We start from the raw sequence: 21,086 nt of genomic DNA on the forward strand, positions 1-21,086 counted from the left end.
ACAGGACTTGATAGAAATCCGTTGTGCACAGGGAAAGGGAAGGTTTTTCAATAGGTCATTTAAAAGATAAAAGCTCTGGAGGAAAGAGTTCTGCATGGTGGCAAACTCATCCAACCCTTGCAAAGCCTACAGTAGAGGCTGCAAGGGATGTGGAAGTTACAGAGCATGAGAACACACACAAACTTTCACATCTGAAAGTTATTTTATACATGATTAAGTACCATTTTTCATACAATGCACACGTGCACTTGAGCAATGGTATAGTCCAGAAAAGGGACCTTTATGTCCATCTGACTTGCACGCAGTTGGAGGTGGAGGAGGCAAAAAGGAGTGGATTCTCTCTTAAACACGTAACACAGGCCATCCCAGTCCATACAGCCCAGCCACCTTCCAAATCCAGCTCAGGATGAAACCTGGATCTCTACCCTCATCTTATAGGAGGGATCCTGGCAGGTAACCCAGAGTGCAGAGCAGGCAGGAGTTAAGGACCACCACTTTAGCTCCTCAGGGGGGCAGTTGGAGCAGTAAGACCCCAGTGTACCCTGTGGGACAGACCTGCCCCACAGCTTTGAGGCACACGGTGTAGTGCTTTACAATACAGCTTAAAATACCACAAGACAGGAAAGGAAAGGAGGAAGCTCACTGTCATACTCCCTGCTAGGAAAGACTATCTACTGCTGCTACTGCGAGCACATTTTTCTCCACCAAACAGTTCCTATCTCAAAAAGAAAGTTGCTTCAATCCCTTCCACGGTTTACATATCTTCCTATGCTTCTGCAGCTCAGTGACAGGAGACACCAGCAATGCTTCCAGCAGCACTCCAAAGCACAGCCCTGCAGAGATTAAGCTTCTTAACTTTCAAAAGCAATTCAACCCTTTTCAAGCCAACATTTTGCTGTATTTCATTCACCAAATGAACAACAAGAGTTCGAATACTAAAAACAGTTTCATTCTGACAGAAAACTAGACAAACAGGTACAGATTCACTAGCTGAGCAGAACTCAGCTCCTGTCATGTATCTCAGTAGTTCATATCCTTTTGTTTCCAGTAATATACAAGGGCACACAGAGCAGGAGGCTCCACCTTCTCCTGGCTGACAACTGACAGTAAAAAATACATATGCCCACTAGCATTGGTAACATCTTGTTTCTTTGCAGCATGAAGGTTAAAAATACAAGCTTTACCATGAAATCTTCCCTGTTCATTAAGACCTGCCCAACAGCTCTCACCTCTAATCCCCAGCTAATTCTCCCAGCTGAGAATTCTGCCGTAAGTTTTATGTCTCACAATCCATGTTCTGAAGCATTTGCATGTTTTGCTTTAATTGCATTAACATACAATTAACAAGCCACATAGGTTTTCAGACTTCTTATAGCTGTAAATTTCCAGAAACAGTGCTGTTAACTTGGAACCACTAGCAAATTGCCTGGCATGACAAGACCCCAAGACCTCCTCTCCCAAGAGGTAAGCAGTGAGGAACAGCTACTTCAAAAGAAAATCTCATTTTTCATTCCCCACAGGAGGTAACAGCATTTCTTCCCCCTGTATTCTGACACAATAGCACGTCAGGCTTGCTGCAGCAGTGTGCCTGCAGTACTGCTGTCATTGTTCAGCACATGCAGACACCACCAGCAGCACTTACTGAGCAGAGTCAAGTATTCAGCTCCTCTGGGAAGTTCAATACATCGGTCTCTGTGGCGCAATCGGTGAGCGCGTTCGGCTGTTAACTGAAAGGTTGGTGGTTCGAGCCCACCCAGGGACGGAGGAGAGATCCCTTTTAAGGGCCAAAAAAAATCTTGCAAAGCCTGGTAAGGGGAAGTGCCAAGTCCTACCCCAAGGAAGGAATACCCACAGGCACCAGTACATGCTGTGGCTGCCCCACTGGACAGCAGCTTCACAGAAATGGACCTGTCACAATGGCACTTTGCTGGCTTGTGTCCGCTCAGTGTCTCCCAGAACCCCCAGGTCCATTTCCAGGGAAAGCTCAATTCCAGCTCGACTGGGGAAAGCTCAACTCCCCAAAGAATATTCTGAGTTGGAAGGCACCCAAAAGGTTCAAAGTCCAACTCCTACTCTGCACAGGGCAGCCCCAAAAATCATACCATGTACCTGAGAGTATTGTCCAAACACCTTAACTCTGTCAGGCCTGGTGCTGAGACCACTGCCCTGGCAGAACCTGTTCCAGTGTCCAGCCACACGCTAGGGGAAGAACGTTTTTTCTAATATCCAACCTAAACATCTCCTGACAACTTTATACCAGTCCCTCAGGTTCCCTCCATCTTGCTTCCAATAAGCATTCTTACTCCTGTTCTGGATGACACCTGCCTACAGGCTTAGGATGCATCTATCTATCTATCTCATACTTAACCTGAACTAAAATAATTATGTCTAAAGCTGAATTTCAAGAGATGATAGATAATTCCTGATATAAAAAGCTTACACATTTATGTATTTTATTAAATTGTATTAATAAAGTACTGTTAGCTATAATAAATCTACTTACAATACCATGCATTATAATAGTTTCTCTTTTGTGTACACAATGTATTAGAAAGTAAAACTGTCTTCGCAGTTTGGGGGGCTGCTACTGCTCTTCCCTGAACCTCAGTTCACAGCTTTGCTCCTAATCCTAAGTAGCTACATCTGGACCTTCTCATTACTGTTAAAGAGCAAGTTTTGCACTGTCAACAACATCTGGATAGCTGCATTCCTCAGAAAGTCCAGCCTGACAAGCATTAAGAACTGGGAACCAAGTGCTCCTATCAAAAGGGTCCAAGCAGACTTATTACCAGATGGTAGTAAATCCAGAGCTGATGATACACAAATAACACTACAAGAGTTTCCTTCCAATTATGATTTGAGACTTCTGTATTAAAACTCTTCTGAGGTTGTTTTAACCTTCTAAAATAAAGAACCAGAGCCCAGAAATTTTAGAAGTTGACTGGGAATTTTGCTATCATTGTACATAAAATGTGCAGAGATGTTACAAAAACTGGGAGCACAAGAAAAAGGAGGTCACTCACTGTGACCATTTTCACTCTAAGAGAAAGGACCAGATGTTACTCAGACACAAGGATAAGGATAAAATTTCCATTGCATTAAATCAATCACAGAACATATGCATGCAGTAGTTTAAAAACACATCTTCACAGTTCTTTTCCCATATAACACTTCATAAATTTTTAATTAAGGTGCCACAAGTACTCCCAAACAAAGGGTGTAGAAACCAAAAAACTTGGAAGCTTTAATGGAGAGCTTCTCCCTTTTTTTCTCCCACTGCTGGACAGTAGCCAGGAAAAACACCTTATATTTTGCCCTTCTAGGCTCAATTAGGTCTGCAATGTATGTAGTGATTTGCCTGGCAACATGAAAAAGTCCTGCTCGTGTTAATATTGCTTATTGATGTTTTCATCAATAAGGCACTACTAAGGTATCAGTAAGGCATGCAGAAGGAGAGCAAGACACAAACCTGCCACAGGGGCTTTGGACATGATGGATGAAGAACCAGGACCACTTGCATCAATCCTCCAGTAGCTAAATAGCAGTAACTTGCATTGATCACAACACAGGCTGCCCAAGTTTTTAAGAGTTTGAAAAATTTTATCAGTTAGGCATCAAATCATAGAATTACTGCACCAAACTACAGGGCAAAATTAGAGGGGTTATTGTAGCTCACTACATATCAGGTTACTGGCAAACAAGGGAACTAAAAAGGAATCATACAGAGTAGTTATCACTGTGGTACACAATGGCAGCAAGACCACCGTGCCCTGAAGTTCTGTCATGGCTGATGAGGCAGTCACTGTTATTGTCCGGAGACTCACTGAACTCTCATTTTCATTTAGTTAAGACTTTGAGCCAGCTGTTGATCTCATTATTGCAGCAGGAGAACAGGAAAAGTGATGCTGTAGTTTGGACAAAAGCCCCACTAGCAATAAAAACCCCAGCATCTTGAAACCTCCATCAGAAGCCTGCCTCACCTCCCTTTTTAAAACAGCAGCAGAAGAAATACAAGACAAAACCGTAACAACACTTAGCAGTATTCTCAAGTGTAAATTTAAGAAGATGCAAGTGCTGTGCCATATTCTTCCAGGCTAGTGTAAAGCCTACAAAAAACACCTGCCAGGCCTGAGTACTAAACTGCTAATCAGTACTTTATTGACTAGAATAAATCAACTGGAAGCAACTTCAGTTTTAACAGCCTTTCACAATCACAGAAGATTTCTTAGTTACCTCACTGTGGTTTAGTGCTTTAGTGTATAAAACAGACATGGACACATTCTCATTACTTGATGAAGAGCAAACAGCTCTCTCCATTATCCCTCTGCTACCTGCTAAGGTTGGCTGAAGGACCTCTTGCACATACTTCTCTGGATGCAATACACCCACTATTCCACAAACAGGCCTGTATCAGTTTTGAGCAGAGATTATTATGGTACAGCTTGAAGTAGTTTCAGATATGCTTGTATTACAAACACAACAGTGGTTGTGCATTTAGAGATAACCTGACCTACAAAGGGAAAAAAACCTGCGAAGCATGGGAACATACTTATTTGAAAGATGGTATTTGAAAAAACTAAAAAATGTAGCAGTTACTATTGCCAAATTTTCTTTAACAAATTCTGCACAGGAATCCAGTATTCCAGTGCAGAGCTTCTTGACAGAGCAATGATGAAAAGAAGTGACACTCTAGAAAAAACATTCCTCAGAGACATAACTAAACATGCTTAAAAGATGAAGACAGAAAAGCTACTTGCTAGTCAATTCAAAAACATCTACTTAAAAAAAACCCCACCTCTAACTGCTTTCAGTTTCACTAATTATGCTGTTTCAGAATATCTCTCTTCCAGAAATGTTTTGCAGTGCAATAAGGAATAAATGATTCAATTCTTTCACAGAACAATACCCACTATTCAGAGTGCCCTGCCATTCCCTCCCTCCGACAAAAGCTGTCAGATCTGGCAAAGGCAGAATAAAAGATGAATCCAGGTCCTGTGACAAAAGGACCTTCTGTGACAAACCAAAAGTTAAGTCTCTTCTAAGTATAGGGATGCACCAAACTAGGGGAGAAACAAATATGGAAATAGATTACAAGCATCTGCCAGCATTATGATACTTGCCAACTATATAAGTTATTCAGAGTTTTAATTCACCTACAACCTTCCTCGACTACAAAAGCCAAAATTCTTTGACCTCAATGCCAGCAAGCATGATTTGCTCAGTCCACATACTTTGCATGCAACAGTAATGCAAATCTAAGATTTTAATATAATGTTTATGCACATTTAATATTAATTACATTTACATATTTAATTTATCCTACTACATTAACAATACTAGATACAATATTTAGAAAAAACAACTAGCATGGTTAAGTCTTCAAATTTTGGTAGTTTTCTATCAAGTATAAAACAGAACAGAAAACAAAGTTTTCATGTGAAGAGGAAAGTATTTTAACAGAAGCAGCCAAGACCTGTTGCAAAACACAGATCACGTATGCTGAGATTTAGATAAAACCTTGCAGTAATAAAAGGTGCTGTCATTCACTATGTTTACAAGAAACTGCCTAATAGTTCATTTACTGGCTGCACTATAGTGATTATTTAAAAAAGCCCACACAGCACAGCATCTTGTCCTTTAGAAATAATTTGTACGTACGAAATGACCTTGTTTAAACCATATGTGATAGAAAATATAGAACTCTGCAATAGAAAGAGGTTAAAAAAGTTGAATACTGTGGAAAAAAATTTATTAAGTCTATACAAGTCTTCTGAAACAAACCATTGGCTTTGATACAGTAAACTCAAGTGAATACTCATTGCAATAGTATTTTTTCATACAGAGATCAAGAAGCCCTATAGCTTCCCATGTAGTGTCTGTGACAGAAGTTTTATTTCTGAATAAGTAGCTGCACAAAGCAGACGTGATAAGAGATCTCACAGTCACAGTGAGCTACAGTTGAGATAAACTTATATTACAAACATTTCAGAAAATTAGGAATCCATACTGAAGTGTGGCAAAATGATTCACAATGAAAGAACAATGACATCACTCAGACCCCTTGCCAATTATGAAGACTTTCTGCAGCAAGTCTAGAGCAGACCATCATAAAAACCTAGAGTGCAAGAGTACCACAAATTTAGTATATAAATATCACAGGATTAAAACTCCAGTTAAGCCATCAACTGAAGTGATGATTAAAAGGAAAACATGGCGTCTCCCAGCTTTGCAAAGGAAGCTTTCAAAGCATCTCTTCAAGGAAGTGCTGATGCCAACTAGCGCCTGTGCCAATTCGTGTTTTAGACTGCACTGACAAAATTTTAGCAGATTTGTCTAAGAACTGTATAATCCTGCTGCTTTTAATACCTTAAAAAAAGCATTTACTAGAAGAGATGAAATGTAACATTTATAGCTCATACTGTTTCCAAGATTTGTGCACACTATATAGTTCTATAATTTCAACAGAATTTAAAAATAAGACAAAGAGCAGACAATGCAGTATTTGTAAGATGGATTTGTTTAGAATAGTTACACAATTAATTATACAGTTGTAAAATTTTTAGTGCATTTGTTTTTGCACATTATTTATGCTACTTATAAAAACCTGAAGATTGCAAATTGGGCATGCTTACCATAACATTTTCAAACTGGGAAAGCTGCAGAACATTTTTTCTACAAGTGTTCACTGCCATGATACAAAACAAATATGTGCAAACTGCAAGGTCCCTAAAAATAGCATTTAATGACTTTATGTACAGAAAGATGTAACTATCTGTTTAAATATGCAAAGAATAAGCTTCCCAAAGTTTATAACATAGAACAATATCCACCACATGCTCCTCCTCCTCCATATCCTTCTTCCTTGTTTGATAACTTTACACCTCTGTTTTGGCTTTCACTCTCCCACAGTCCAGGCGTCTGAATGATTTTTTCAACAAGTTCTTCAAAGGCACACTGCACACCATCACATGTTTTTGCACTTGCCTCTGGAGAAGGGACACAAAAAGTCAAGTATTAGCATAACTTCTGGTAATTTGTTTAATATTTCTCCTTCAGTTAAGTTTCAATCTACAACAGTCTTAAAACTTCTACAATCTATCCTTTAAAAATATAGCAGTACCAAAATTGGCAACTATGTGGATTTGTCACCACATGGGCAGAACCTCAAAATATTTTTAATAGAAGAGCTTTCAAGTTGAACTTCACCAGAACATATGGAGACAGCTATAGCTTAGCTTTATTTTTTCTGTGGACAGCACTCCAGTAAGAAAAATTAGGATTCTTGTCTGAAAAACCTGGCTGCTGTTCTGTATTTCAGTTCCGTACATTAATCATAACTGTAGTACCACCAGAACATATGAATCAAGGATCCATACTGCAGGATTCTGGGTCAGTCTCCACGATAAAACTCATCTGATAAAAAGCAGTAAGGGATCTCATTCCTTTTGCAGTTAGCAGAATTCTAGGTAATTTCACTCAGGATCCTTACTTTGCCCCATAGGTTATGTTATAAGAACGACACCATCAGAAATTGTTCACTTTCACAAGGGCTTGCCCTGCTCATCTACACAGCCATGCAGATACTTAATATATGTAGCATGCATACATATATATGCACACTTATAGTCTAATTTTCACTTTTGTTTTCATCTTCCATGCACTTAGTAGCTTGTGCTTCAACTTCGAGCTTTTACTTCCACATCTGACACTGTAGCTAAAAAGAAATACAGCAGGACACTAAAAAATAAGTCTTCAGTCAGAGATAAAGAATATAAGTCTAAGTACAAGAATGAATGAATGCATGTCAATGAACTGCTTTGCTACTGGAATAATCCTGTAAAATAATCCCTTCTGATCCTTAGGTGAAAAATATAATAAACATATGCATAAAGAGTCACTTCAATACCCATTTTTTAATTTACCATATGAAACCCATTTCATTTCACAGCAAGATGAGGCCAATGTATTTGCTCCAATCATAATTATGTCATTATTCGATCCTATTCATTACATTTCGTCTAACAAGATGAAGTTTAATGACTCCAGGTGTCAAGCGCTCCACTTTGGCCACAATAACCCCCTGCAGCATTATAGGCTGAGAATGGTGTGGCTGGACAGTGCCCAGGAGGAAAGGGACCTGGGGGTTCTGGTCAGCAGCCAGATGAACATGAGCCAGCAGTGTGCCCAGGTGGCCAAGAGGGCCAATGGCATCCTGGCCTGTATCAGGAATGGTGTGTCCAGCAGGAGCAGGGAGGTCATTCTTCCCCTGTACTTGGCACTGGTGAGGCCACACCTTGAGTATTGTGTCCAGTTCTGGGCCCCTCAGTTTAGGAAGGACATTGAGGTGCTTGAATGTGTCCAGAGGAGGGCAACAAAGCTGGTGAAGGGCTTGGAAAACAAGCCATATGAGGAATGACAGAGGGAACTGGGGTTGTTTAGCCTGAAGAAAAGGAGACTCAGAGGTGACCTTATCACTCTCTACAGCCTCCTGAAGGGTAGTTGTAGACAACTGGGGGTTGGTCTCTTTCTCCAGGCAGCAACTGACAGAACGAGAGGGCACAGTCTTAAGCTGAGTCGAGGGAAATATAGGTTGGATATTAGGAAGAAGTTTTTCTTGGAAAGAGTGATTAAATATTGGAATAGCCTGCATGGGGAGGTGGTGGAGTCACCACCCCTGGATGTGTTTAAAAAGAGACTAGATGTGGCACTCGATGCCATGATCTAGTTGAGGTGTTAGGGCCAGGTTGGATTCAATGATCTTGAAGGTCTCTTCCAACCTACACATTCTGTGATACCCACCATTTATAAGTTAATTATATACCCACTTATTTTCACATCCCAGTTCTAATACAGAGTCCTCTCAGGTACCAGCTATTTTGCTATACTGAAGGCTGGCCACTAGCATCAGTTTTTCCTCTTTCATTTTGCTTCTGTTATTAACTTAGCAAGTCAGCTGGGAAATGAAACCAGACAAAACCCCAAACGCAAAACAGGTTTCATCAGGCTAGAGAGAATTTGTACTCTGTCCTTCCTCCTTATGAATTTTCTACATAATCAACCACAGTTAGAACAGATATCTGGACATAACCATAATCTTAAAAAACAGGAATACCTATTATCTTTGTGCCCAGTGCAGGTGAGAAATATCATTAATTGGACTGTACACATAAAGAGCCTCAATCCTACAGAAGGGGTACTTTTCCTTATGTAACAAAAATCAAGAAAGATCTCTGCAAGTATCTATAACATACCTATGAACAACATGGAATGTTTTCTTGCAAATTTGAGGCCTTCATTTCTGTCAACTTCACGATTTTCCTATAATAAAACAAAGCATTAATATTCCTTATTAACAAGATACAGCAGCAGATTACATACTGCAATTGAATTTGGTTTACCTTATCAATCTTGTTTCCAACTAACATTTGCACTATGTCATTCCTTGTGCAGTATGTTTCCAATTCATTTAACCAGTTATCCAGCTTGAGAAAAGTATCTCTTCTCGTGACATCATAAACTGAAAGATATTAGTGATATTATTCCACAATATTTTTCCAAGAATTACAGCTTACATCACAAAAGGAGCAAAAATTATGGCTTTTTGAATCAAAAAACTGAAGGAGTTCTAAGGATTCAAATTTACCTTCTATACAAACAATTGGAAAAAAAGTAGGACATCCACCAGCTCAATTCACTGATGCAGAACAAATCCAAGCTTCAGTCACCTATGGTTCTCAGGCTAATATTCCTTGATACACCGTATCTTACAGGCTAGAGATTGCTGTTCTCCAAGGAATTCTACACTAGCTGATCCCTCATTTAAGATACCTAAAATCACTACAAAACAGCTATGCAAAGACTATGGCATGACCTTCAGTACTGAAGCTACAAAAGCGGTTTTTTCTTTTGTTTTCACATCCCATGTGCAGACAGGCATAAATAGCTTCTTTCAATCAAATCTATAACTTGGCTCGCGAGAACAACCTTATTTTTTTGGAAAACAAGTACCAAAGAAATAGTCAGGAGATACTGAATTAAATGGGAGAGCAAATCTCAACAGCAGAGCCTTCTATCTCCCAAACAGTGTTTGTTTACAGCTTTCCCCAGTGAGCGGCAGGCTCAGTGCAACTAAGGGACTTGATATGACATGTTCCGACAGCACCTTCCTATACCGGGAAGATAACGCAACTCTCGACTTGGGAAACCTACCAGGAGGTCACATGACACGCCATTCCACATCAAACAATTTAACTAGACACAAGAGCTTAGCAGGATTCTCTAAAGTCAGAAGCAACTTCAAGAAAATTAAATGTACATCCCTGCCCTTAGTTTAGACAGCTCTTCACTCCTAGCAGTGGAGAAGCAGAACTTCAGAGCTCAGAGCCTAGCAAACAATGTTCCATACGCCAAAAAAAAGCACAAATGAGACTTCATGGTAAAGCTGAAATTATGGGTTTTGCTTGGGTTTCTCACACACAGATTGGTCCTTTCTTCATGCCCAGCTGGTCTTTTCTAAGTGATTCTGACTGCGTAACATTCCATCAGGTTGGAGACAAATAACAAAAAACCTCAGCCAGATTCCACACAGTTTATGTTATTAATTTCATGAGGAAAAAAACAGCAGGGATAAAATAAAGAAAAAGCTGTATCACACTGATACAGAGAGACTACACTGAGGAGAATCTTTTTACTCTGCACTTAGCAAGCACAGGCAAAACCAAAAAGCAATAAATAAAAGACAAATTCATGATAGCATAAGGACAATCGTGCCAAGCTATCCATTCAGATAGCAGTAGCTTTTATTCTCATGCAAAAATCAGAGGTTCTCAAGCCACCAGACTGACCACATGAGAAAGAGGCTGAGACACTAAGATGCCTTGATATGAGTTGTTCAACATAGATACAAAGATTTTTAATATCAGTTAGACATTATATAAAGGCTATATGAGTTTGTGTACCTCCAATGCATGAGGAAACCACAAACATTTAAACTAGCATGCAAAGAGATACTTACCTAGGATGACACCTTGTGCACCTCTGTAGTAACTGGGGGTTAATGTTCTGAACCGCTCCTGACCTGCAGTATCCTAGTAAGCCATTCAAAAAATTCCATTATTCAGAATTTGAGTAGAATGTAATTTAGCTTTCAGGCATTCTACTTCTAATGAACATACAAAGCACAATTTAAACTATATTCAACTAGTAGATCAGCTGAGTTTATTCCATCCCCTGCTGTTTTAATACACATAGAGATTTTATGTAGCCTGTCCTGGGAAACACCTTTGAACTATTAGATATAGTATGTAACTGTATTATATAAAAGTAAGATGGCCATTTCTGCAAAGGCATTTGATCTGCAGCTAGTACTGCAGCAACCAGCAAGAAAGCAGCACAGCTGCACTACTAAGATTTTCTAACAAGCATCACAGCCCATGACAAAACCAGTGAAGGAATAAACCCAGTTCCTTCACTTCAATCACTTGGTCCAACTAAATTTGACTGAGTATCTGGGTAAATGCATTAACATGCTATAACACAACACAAACAGGAATAAGTCAGTTTCTCTTGTTTTAAGCGAAGTTGAGTTTACATCCCAAGATTTAAAGAGTCAATAGCTCTGGGGGAAAAAAAAAAGAAAACCCACTAAAATTAGAATGCTGTTTTCTTATCAGAGATTAAGTTACAGTGCACACTCATTGAAGACTTTATGCATAGAATATTTAAACAACTTTATTCAATTTACCCGGGTTAGAAGTGACACATGAAACACTCTGGATTCCCTGACAAAGAGCCTGGATAAACAATCTGCACTTCAACATTCTACATGCCACTCAGTCAATGTCACACATCTAAAACTGGTTTTGTGTCATGATGCACCTTCACAAGCTTTTCTTTTCCAGTTTGCCTCAGGCTTATTTCTTTCTGTTTACCAAAATAGAAGAAAATAAACCCTAACTTATCATTCCTTGTTCTGCTATCAGTCTGGTTTTCCTCCTGTACGCCTTTTTTATTTTCTGTCAAGCTATTGCATTTATTTTCCTTATCAAACCCATTTATTTCACTGATGATTAATACTGTAACTAAGACATAAGTCCAAGCTACAGAAACACTGCAATATACATTTCATGTTGTACTACCACTTCCCAAGAAAACAAAGGTCTGATATCTTGCTTATACGAGAAACAAAGTTTTAATCTTGCTTGGTACAAGACAACACAACTGGGTCTGACTCTTCAAAAATGTGCTTCAAGTCACCTAAGTGTAGAGGCTGATTTACACAATGGAAAATATTTTTTTAAAGCTTGGAAGTACTTTTTCTTTACTTGCTGTAATGGAAGTTCTACTTTTAATTAGAGCAGAAGTTGAACATACTAAAGCTATGATTACAAACACTGCTCCTTCTCTCTCTGAAATGCATCTGCTACAAATAATTTTGACACTGAGCGTATAAAAGCCTTTATATGAAGGCTGTGAAGTTTAGACAAAAAATGGGTTTAAAGAGGTAACATATGCGCATGCAACTGTAATTCTTAACCTATCAATACACAATCTCAGTGTTATAGGCAAAATTTAGTAAAGAAGTGCACCCTTCTATAGATTTAATACCATTTAGTTCTGGCTTTTCTCTACTTCTGTCCCAACTAGACCTGGAATTAGTACTGCAGAAGCTCACAGGCAGCAGAACTACCCCATCAGTCCATTGTCTCACAGTTCACTGCACCTTCTGAATGCTGCAGTATGAACCTCCCACTTCTTCAAATCACCTTCATATTAACAGAAAAGCATTCTTTACGAACTATACACTATAGAAACCCTAGCTATTCCTAAAGCAAAGCATGAAAAACTTAGGAGAGACTTACCCATATTGCCAGTTTAGCTTTGTTTCCATCAACAGAAATAGTTTTCACCTTGAAGTCCACACCTACAGGAGGAAAAATATTTCAGTTCTTCAAACATATTACAGCTATCTTAGAAAAAAAAAATAAAGAGAAATGGCAAAAATAAAATCAAATACCAAAACACCCCATGTTCTGACACGAGCAGGAAGAATAAGTCCCATTAACTATTTATGAACTTTGCTCAAAATGCAGGATTTTCTTGCTGACAGGGCATTTTAGGCCATTGACTAAAAATATTTTATGGAAGTGAGGCAAATACTACATCTCTTGTACTAAAGTACATATCCCAGGACAAAATTTCAAGTTCATAATTCAAATGGATTAACTTTGTATTCATTACTCACAAACATTCTCCAAACAGACAACAAGGTAATAATGGTTCTGCTGCTCAGTCATCTACTCCAACATGTAACAATTCTTCCCCCTTCAAGCATCCTCCATCCCCAGGAACTACCAGCCTACCAATTGCTCAAGGACAAGATGCACAAAACTCAAGCCAAGGAGAACAACATGTTAGTGACTGGGAATTTAAAGGATATAGCGACACACATCTGTTTGAGAGGCTCAGGACAGTTACGATCCATTACGCTTTAATTTAACCTTTAGGTTACTAATAGCAAGTAACTAACTAGTATTTTGGAGCTTCCCACGAGGCAGCAGCTCTAAAATGAAGTAGCAGTATGGAAAGCTGATACTTCTATAAGAACAACTTGCACTGAACTTTAAAAGAGCTTTGTTTCAAAAAAGATAAATAAAATTTTTATTCCACTGTTTCACAGCTTCAGCTCATTGAAGTGTTCCCTGAAGTGTCAGGTGTTTTTCAGACAACATTTTGCACTGGAAGAAGCCCATACTCTCTCCCAAGCAAAATTTTCCCAAAGTACATCAATTCCTGTAGTAACGGAACAGAACTTAGTTTTTTTCAGGTACTAGGACTCCTAGTCCCTAACTCAGCAGTAATATACTGCTCAGTATTATGCACAAGAATGGTGCATTATTCTACAGTTATGCTCACAGAAAAGAATAGTTGTTATTAACTTTAAACATAACATCAGTTCTTAGAACTTCACCTAGTTCACAGAAGACTGCTATGCTAGCAATTTGACTCAATTTAATCCTAGAGAACATTCTGTTCTGTCTGCTTTTCAGCACTCCACAGTAACTTACAGACTAAAATAATCTCTTTCTTCCACTGTAATTGCATGTTTCTTCCCCTGAACTCCAAAAATCCCCATCTGCACTTCAGTCAGCATGTCCAATAGTTCACAGTGCCTTCTTTAATCCATTAGTCTGGCACCAAAATCTGTAACTGCAGATACTACAAGTCTATGGGATACTTACCATGACAAACTAAAATACATCATAATAAGTTCAAGAAAGAAAACTTTCTTCCTTAAGATAAACATATTATATGTATTCTGAAGCCACAGTATCCTTCTTCCATTCAGTAAACAGATTCAGCATCTTGTGCTTGCACAGTTCAGCAATCTTCATTTAATGGAAAGGGATATATACCTTTATGTGAGCCTTCCACTGGTTTAAAATTCCCTTTAAATTTTGCAAGAGCAATGCAAATACAATAAGAAACTAAAATAGTGACTAAACTGCACGTGTTAAACTGACTGTTGAAAAGCGAAAGTGTGAAAATTAACTAATAACACACCAAAATACACCCTTTAAAGTGATAGAGGCATGTAAAATAGAATTCTAACAAACAAAGGAGCTCAACACATATAAAAGGCAACTAACAAAAAAGAAAACTTTAAAATACTTGAGTTTTTGGTTGCCAATCTGTCATAAGGAAAGACAAATAGAAAAAATTTAAGGCTCAAGAAAATCTTGTTGAATTGAACAAACAGGGTACTTAAATTTCCTAAAATCAATAGTGAAGTACAGACACGTTTGTGTGCCAGGTATCAGCTCTGACCTTGCAAGAGTGATGTGTCTACCCTTAACAGCAGAAAGCTGACAGTGCTTTCCACCACGCCTTGGAAGACAGCCAGAAACAAGGCAGCACTACTAGACTGTACTCCTGTGAGTTAACACCTCCTGCCTCAGCACTACACACTAACATACTATGGACTTACAATCTGCAAGAAGCAGCTCTGTCACTGATACTGCTCTCACATTCAGGCCAGTAATGCCATCCTGTATTTATAGAAGGTGCACAATTAGCTATTAGCTAGTGTAGTATCTGTGTTGCAGGTAAGTGACAAATTGGACAACTTAGGAGTTGGAGGACTCCATATGCAAGTAAAGCTAAAAAGTTAAGAAACATCAGATCTGTGCAATACATCACTTCATTTGTGAAATACGATTGCACTGAACACTTATCTAGAATCTCTCGTACAAAGAGCAAGCAAGTGAAGACAAGCATGAGCAGCAAGGACAACAGAAAATACTGGGGTACATGTAGTCTGGTAAGACCCATGTGATGAAGCCCAACAAACAAGCCAGCCTCAAGAGAATACAAGGACAGGTAATCTGCTAGGTTAAATACATGTTTAATACAACTGAAGGTACTAAAGCTGAACTATTTGCCAAAAGCAATTTGATATTGTGAAGAATATCACAGGATTTTTACTAAGTTCTGAAGAATAATGCACACGAAACAACCATTTAGGGTTTCTTTCAAATTGCAATAGGTTTGTGTAATCTATGAAGGTAAAATATGTCTCAACAGGTCATCACAGGAGACCAGCTGTGCTGCTGTGATGGCTTTCCTCAGTATTGTGTGCAGTTTTTCTTGCTAGATCTTAAAGAAACCAAACAAACCAAAGTTCTCCTCACTTTCTAATCCAAATAAAAAAAATAAAGTCATGTTAGCCAGTTCAGCAGTCAGTATGTAGATGACATTGAAAGAAGACATTATTTATATTCCATTCATTTTGAAAAGGCACCATACTCTTCAGTTTCAACAGGAAAAGGCTTTAAAGCCTCTTGCGTCCTTCTGTTCCCTAACTCAAAACAAAATAGTGTTTAATTAGCACAAAAAGAACTCCAAGCCAAGACTCACAAAGTGTTTTGACACTTCACCACCTTGTAAGTACCTGAAATTGGCATCTAGGGTCTGTCTTCAAGCAGCAGAATAGTTACCTCTAGGAACTCACTCCAATTGCTTTATCTATATGAACAAGAAATCATCCCCTGAATTTAAAGCCGACATTTTCCTTCTTAGAAATACATTCACCAGAAAAACGGCAATGCCACTGGATAGTAGCTTAAGAAGAAAAACAAGAAAACAAATAAGAACCCAGATTCTGTCCTCTTCCAGTTAAGTGGACAAAAAATGAATCTGCTATCCCCTAGGAGTGCCCCACACACCATGCTGTAGGACTCACAGTAGCTCTACTGCACAGCACCACCTCAAACATCAGCTACATGGGCCTAACAGTGTGATCTACACACGGACTTTTCCTGCCAAATGATCACACTCATTCCAAATTAGTATTTTTGTTTCAGAACTCAAACTCTATCTGAAGCAATGCTTACATTGAGCATTCTTCCTCCTTTTCCACATTAGAAATAGAGCAGAGTAGGATCTGCCAGCTAGGATCTGCCAGCAGTAAACCTTGAATTGTTGCTATTTAATAACCAGTGATTAGCTGCCACACATGCTGTCGTGCATTTTGACAAACCCAAAGAAGAATTACTTCAGGAAATAATTCCCGTGTTTCTCAAACAGCACACTGATGCCGGCTTTTGACACAGATATAAACAGCAAAAGGAAAAAAAAAAGAAGAAACCTCACCATTAACAAACACAAGAAAACCCCAAACAATAAAGATGCCCACTCAGAGACTGAACTACTCTTTTGGTATCCAAAACTTCATGAAAGGTGAAGTAGCTATTCTGCACTAACTTCCTGGCTCTCATGGTTGACATATCAAGAAATTAACAGAAACAGAAGTATATACAGTGTCAAAACTATTAGATTAGAATCCAAGATTGCCATCTTCACCACCTGATCTATTTCATTCCTGTTTCCCTACATGCTATCCTCCCTCATAAACTGAGGTGGGGCTACTTGAACAACTTCATTTTTTTCTAAGCAATGGAATGAACAAAAATAGGCCACATTCTTCCCCTTGGCTTGTCAGTGCTTTATAGGAAATAGAACTCCTGAATCTTACTTACATTAATAAAAAAGATACATTTCTTTAATTCTTAATAAATTAGACAGAGCTGGTTTTGCTTACCAACAGCTAACTCAAAAAAAAATTCTATATAAGCTCTTAGACAGAACTCTTCCTATAGAGAAAGTAAAAAAATGCAACTGAAATTATGGCATAAAAAAGTATCTCCATTTTCCATAATTTCAGTTATTACTTTGGCACAGAGTTGCATGATACTCTTAAAAGTTCCATTTTTCTTCCTTTGAGAACCAATCTTCTTAGTGTGTCCTGCATTCTGGGTCACTCTCCCCCAGCATAACTGACCCATGCTGGTAGGTATAATACCAGCACAGCAGTGACACGTCACTGCCTTTTTCCCCAGCAGCTCAAGATTCTTGGCTCTCTTCCACTTTTCTCAGGAGTCTAGCTGCCAAGGAACTGATTGCTAAGCAGAAGAAAAAAGCCACATTGCAATTTCTTCCCTACAGAGGAAAATCAGAAGCCAGGCAGAGCCCAGAGCACTAAAGTACTGTCAGAAGTTGGAAGAGTTAACACTACCTGCTACAGAGTCTTAATATAGCTACAAAATATCATATTACATAGACACAAGGATAGCAATATTACTAGTCAAAAACTCGACAGCTATTTTGCACAGATAAATCAGACAGAGAGTAATAGTTCTTACAGAAAGGCAAACATGTCTGAACTTCACTACATGTTAGACAAGTCTGAACAAACCACAATTTTACACTGAAAACGTTATCAGTTTTTCTAAGGTAGTATCAGTGCATACTTACCAATTGTTGCTGCAAGTTCTGGGTCAAACGTATCATCTGTGAACCGCAGCAGAAGGCTGATAAGGAAAAATAAAAATAAGAGATACTATTATTGCAGCATATCCATACCTTGCTGGAAGCCTGTAAATTGCAAGTCTGAAAGGAACAGCAAGGTCACATAGCTAAATTAAAAAAAAATAAAATAAATCAGATGTGAGGGGTTTTTTTTGGTAGGAGATAATATATGGAAAAAGATATGGAAAAAGAAAAGAACATGGAAAAAACAGACCAGACACACTGCTCAGCCTGAGCCTTCTCTGCATGTATTACCAAGAATGTCTCTTTAAAAACAAAGTACCACACAAGCTGTCGAATCTTTTACCTGAAAAGTCATGTTATCTGCTTTGCAAAGCATTTTACTTTAACCTTATTCTACTTTTCTTTTTCCAGAATCCAGTACAAAAGTAGTATTTTTTTGTTTTGTTTCAATATTGCTTCACACAGTATTTCAGTAAGCTTGAGAAATAAATTCCAAGTCAGCTTTTCATCCCAGAAATAATTCCTTGAATTGGGCACACAGGGGAACAGCAAGGACAACACCCATTAGAAATAAAGACACAGAAGCTGAAGAATAGAAGTAGCTCCCCAACGTTTTATGATTCTGTATTTCTTTGTATATAACACACACATAACATTTCCCCCATCTTGATGGACGTGTTTGCTACCAGTAGAAAAAGTTACAACTAAGATTTAACAGCACATCACACCACAGCACTGCAGGGTCCCTTACAGAAGTGCCCATAATCCTACCAGTGTCAAATGTAAATACTTTTGTGAGAGACAAAGATTCTCAGCGTGCAGCTTCTAAAATCAACAGTCTTATGCATCTGTGGCAAGCGCATGTAGCAGGCAGCTGTTTGCTATGACCACAGCTTCTACTAGAAAATTTCCAGGATGGAGAAACAAAACAAAGCCTTATTTACTCTTTGGTCTTCCCCACCATCCTGTTCTTTTCTCCTCTTTTTGCATGTGAATTTAGAAGCCAAGTAGTTTTTAGCATTTGGACACAGTCCTGCATTGACAAAAACAACAACCACCAAAATTCCTTTATTTCAATGAGGATGACAACTCCAAGTCAATCACAGACCAACCTTTTTTCTCTCCTTACTCCGGACTCCCAAAACCAAATGGTAGTTTATTTATCAAAGAACAAATAAAATAATAATAATAATAAAAAAAAAAAAAAAAAAAAAAAAAAAAAAAAAAAAAAAAAAAAAAAAAAAACACAAAAAACAAAAAAAACAAAAAAAAAAAAACACGGCATACAGGTTTTTACCAGTATGTTCAGACAGTTGTATAAGGATGCTGTTTAAGAGCAGCTATTTTTAGTTACAACCACTACTAGTTTCATTCAGAACAGAGAAATTATGAAACCCTTATACTGCTACTAGAATAAAACTGTCAGTTTACCTGTTCTGCATGCCAAGCCCAGCCAACTTCTACCTTTTTCTTCATATGTAGCTACTATCTTCTACAAAGCATAGCACCATCACAAGGGCCATGTTTAAGACAGCATTTGTTCACAAGTCAGGACTCCAACCACTTACCACTTACTCCACCATGACAATACCTGTCTAACATCTGACCTTTCCTAGTCAACCAATAGGTGAGAGACACAAGTTTGGAAATAATTCAATATTAAGTTTCTGTACCTGAACAACTGCACTGTTATCATGTAATAGCATTTTTATTTCCTCCACATAATTCCTCTTAACAAGCTTCCTGATGTAAAGAAACATGTATATAAATAGGTATGCAAAACCACTGAGTGCTTTATCTGCCCCAGGAAAAATTCTTCTATATGGCCACTCATACATAAGAGATGACCTCAACTAAAAGAAATTTGCTCAGATCATGTCTGTCACCAGAGGCCTACTGTACTAATTATCAACTTAGTAGCTAACTCGAGTCAGTAACTAACAAACTTTTAAAAAATACAAGCACTTTTTTTTTTCCCCAAATTAGCAACTTGTATGTAATTTAGGATCATGGCAGAGGACATGTTATTGCCATAAAAATGTCAAATATAAAACTATCTGTGTGGTACATTTCCAGATGCCCTCCTACACTTATACTCGACATCCTATAGTAAGAACTATGCTACTATCAAAAAAAAAAGTTAAAAACACCACACAAATAAAATCCCAACTCCTTAGGGTTGGGATCTACAGCTTAGCTAAGGCCACGAATACGGCAGAGAGGAAGAAAGCAAACTCAAAATACTTGATAAAGCCTGTAATTAGCAAAAAAAAAAAAAAAAAAAAAAAAACAAAAAACAAAAAACAAACAAACAAAACTGTGTTAGAACTACTTTGCTGCGTCCCCGTGCTCCCCCGCACACACCCAACGCTGGGTCACTTGTGACTCTGCATATCCGTATTATGGACTAGACATTAACCCCAAAGCGCTGCGCGGTTGTACGAGGGCGCCTATCTCCCCACGACGCAACGCTGCCCCGGGCACAGGGCGGCGCAGGTGACCCTGGGCAGCCCGACAGAACCCCCGCTTCATCTGCCCGCAGCTGAGCCTGGCAGACACCAGCTCGGGGCCAGCGGCTGCGGAGAAGGAGGAGTGGGGCGGGGGAATCCCTCGCCCGCCGGAGGGCTGGCCGGGAAGGGGCGAGGGAGCTCCCCCCGCGGGCCCGGCCCTGCGGGGCGCAGGCCGCGCCCAGACGGCGTTGTGGGACAAGAGACCTAGGCCGGCGGCGGGCGGCCAGGAGAGGCTGTGGAAGGCTGGCGGGCGCCCCCTCACCTGGACTTGCCGACGCCGCTCTCGCCGATGATGAGGATCTTCAGGGTGGTCAGCACGTCCTCGTCCATCCCGGCAGCGCCCCCGGACCGGCCCCGACCGCCCGACGCTCCGTGCGCAGCTGCGGCGGCGGCACTGCGCCTGCGCGGGACCGCCCGCGGTTTGTTTACAGCGGGCGGGGTGGGCCGGGCGGGGCGCGCATGCGCGGAGCCCGCGGCGGGGGAAGCGCTGCGCGCCCGGGCCGTGACCTGAGGGGGCGGGGGGGTCCGGCGGCGTTTGCGGCCGCTGCCCGTGTCAGAATCCAGCGCCTTGGGGAGAAAAGAGACCTGAGAAAATGTCAGCGGGTTATTACACACCGGAATGGGCTGCCCGGGGAGGTGGTGGAGTCCCCGCCCCTGGAGCTGTTTGAGGAAAGACTGGACGTGGAGTGCTGCGGTGTGATTGGCAGTGGTGATCGGTCACCGGCTGGACTCGATGAGCTCAGAGGT

At 39.7% G+C, this 21,086-nt stretch overlaps 1 protein-coding gene across 1 annotated transcript; it reads right to left on the reverse strand.

Moving 5' to 3' along the window:
* Nucleotides 1-5,301: 5,301 nt before the first annotated feature.
* Nucleotides 5,302-20,721, reverse strand: RAB18 (RAB18, member RAS oncogene family). The gene is made up of 7 exons (XM_083868240.1): nt 20,602-20,721; nt 17,812-17,867; nt 12,861-12,922; nt 11,015-11,087; nt 9,399-9,517; nt 9,252-9,318; nt 5,302-6,986 (listed from the first exon to the last, which is right to left on the reverse strand). Exons 1-7 carry the CDS (start codon nt 20,667-20,669, stop codon nt 6,808-6,810), a joined length of 624 nt encoding a protein of 207 aa, XP_083724366.1. The 5' UTR covers nt 20,670-20,721; the 3' UTR covers nt 5,302-6,807.
* Between the last annotated feature and the right edge of the window lie 365 nt (nt 20,722-21,086).

The sequence above is a fragment of the Zosterops lateralis genome (genome assembly GCF_965231275.1).
Source record: "Zosterops lateralis genome assembly, chromosome: 1".
NCBI classification, from domain to species: Eukaryota; Metazoa; Chordata; class Aves; order Passeriformes; family Zosteropidae; genus Zosterops; species Zosterops lateralis.

What these genes read in the sequence shown, in the direction of transcription:
- RAB18 (XM_083868240.1), bottom strand. Translation starts at nt 20,669, where the DNA reads ATGGACGAGGACGTGCTGACCACCCTGAAGATCCTCATCATCGGCGAG. An exon ending in AAGCTAAACTGGCAATATGG is followed by an intron (nt 11,088 to 12,860) that starts GTAAGTCTCTCC and finishes ATGGCTTACTAG; the next exon opens with GATACTGCAGGTCAGGAGCG. An exon ending in TTGGAAACAAGATTGATAAG is followed by an intron (nt 9,319 to 9,398) that starts GTAAACCAAATT and finishes GTTTTATTATAG; the next exon opens with GAAAATCGTGAAGTTGACAG.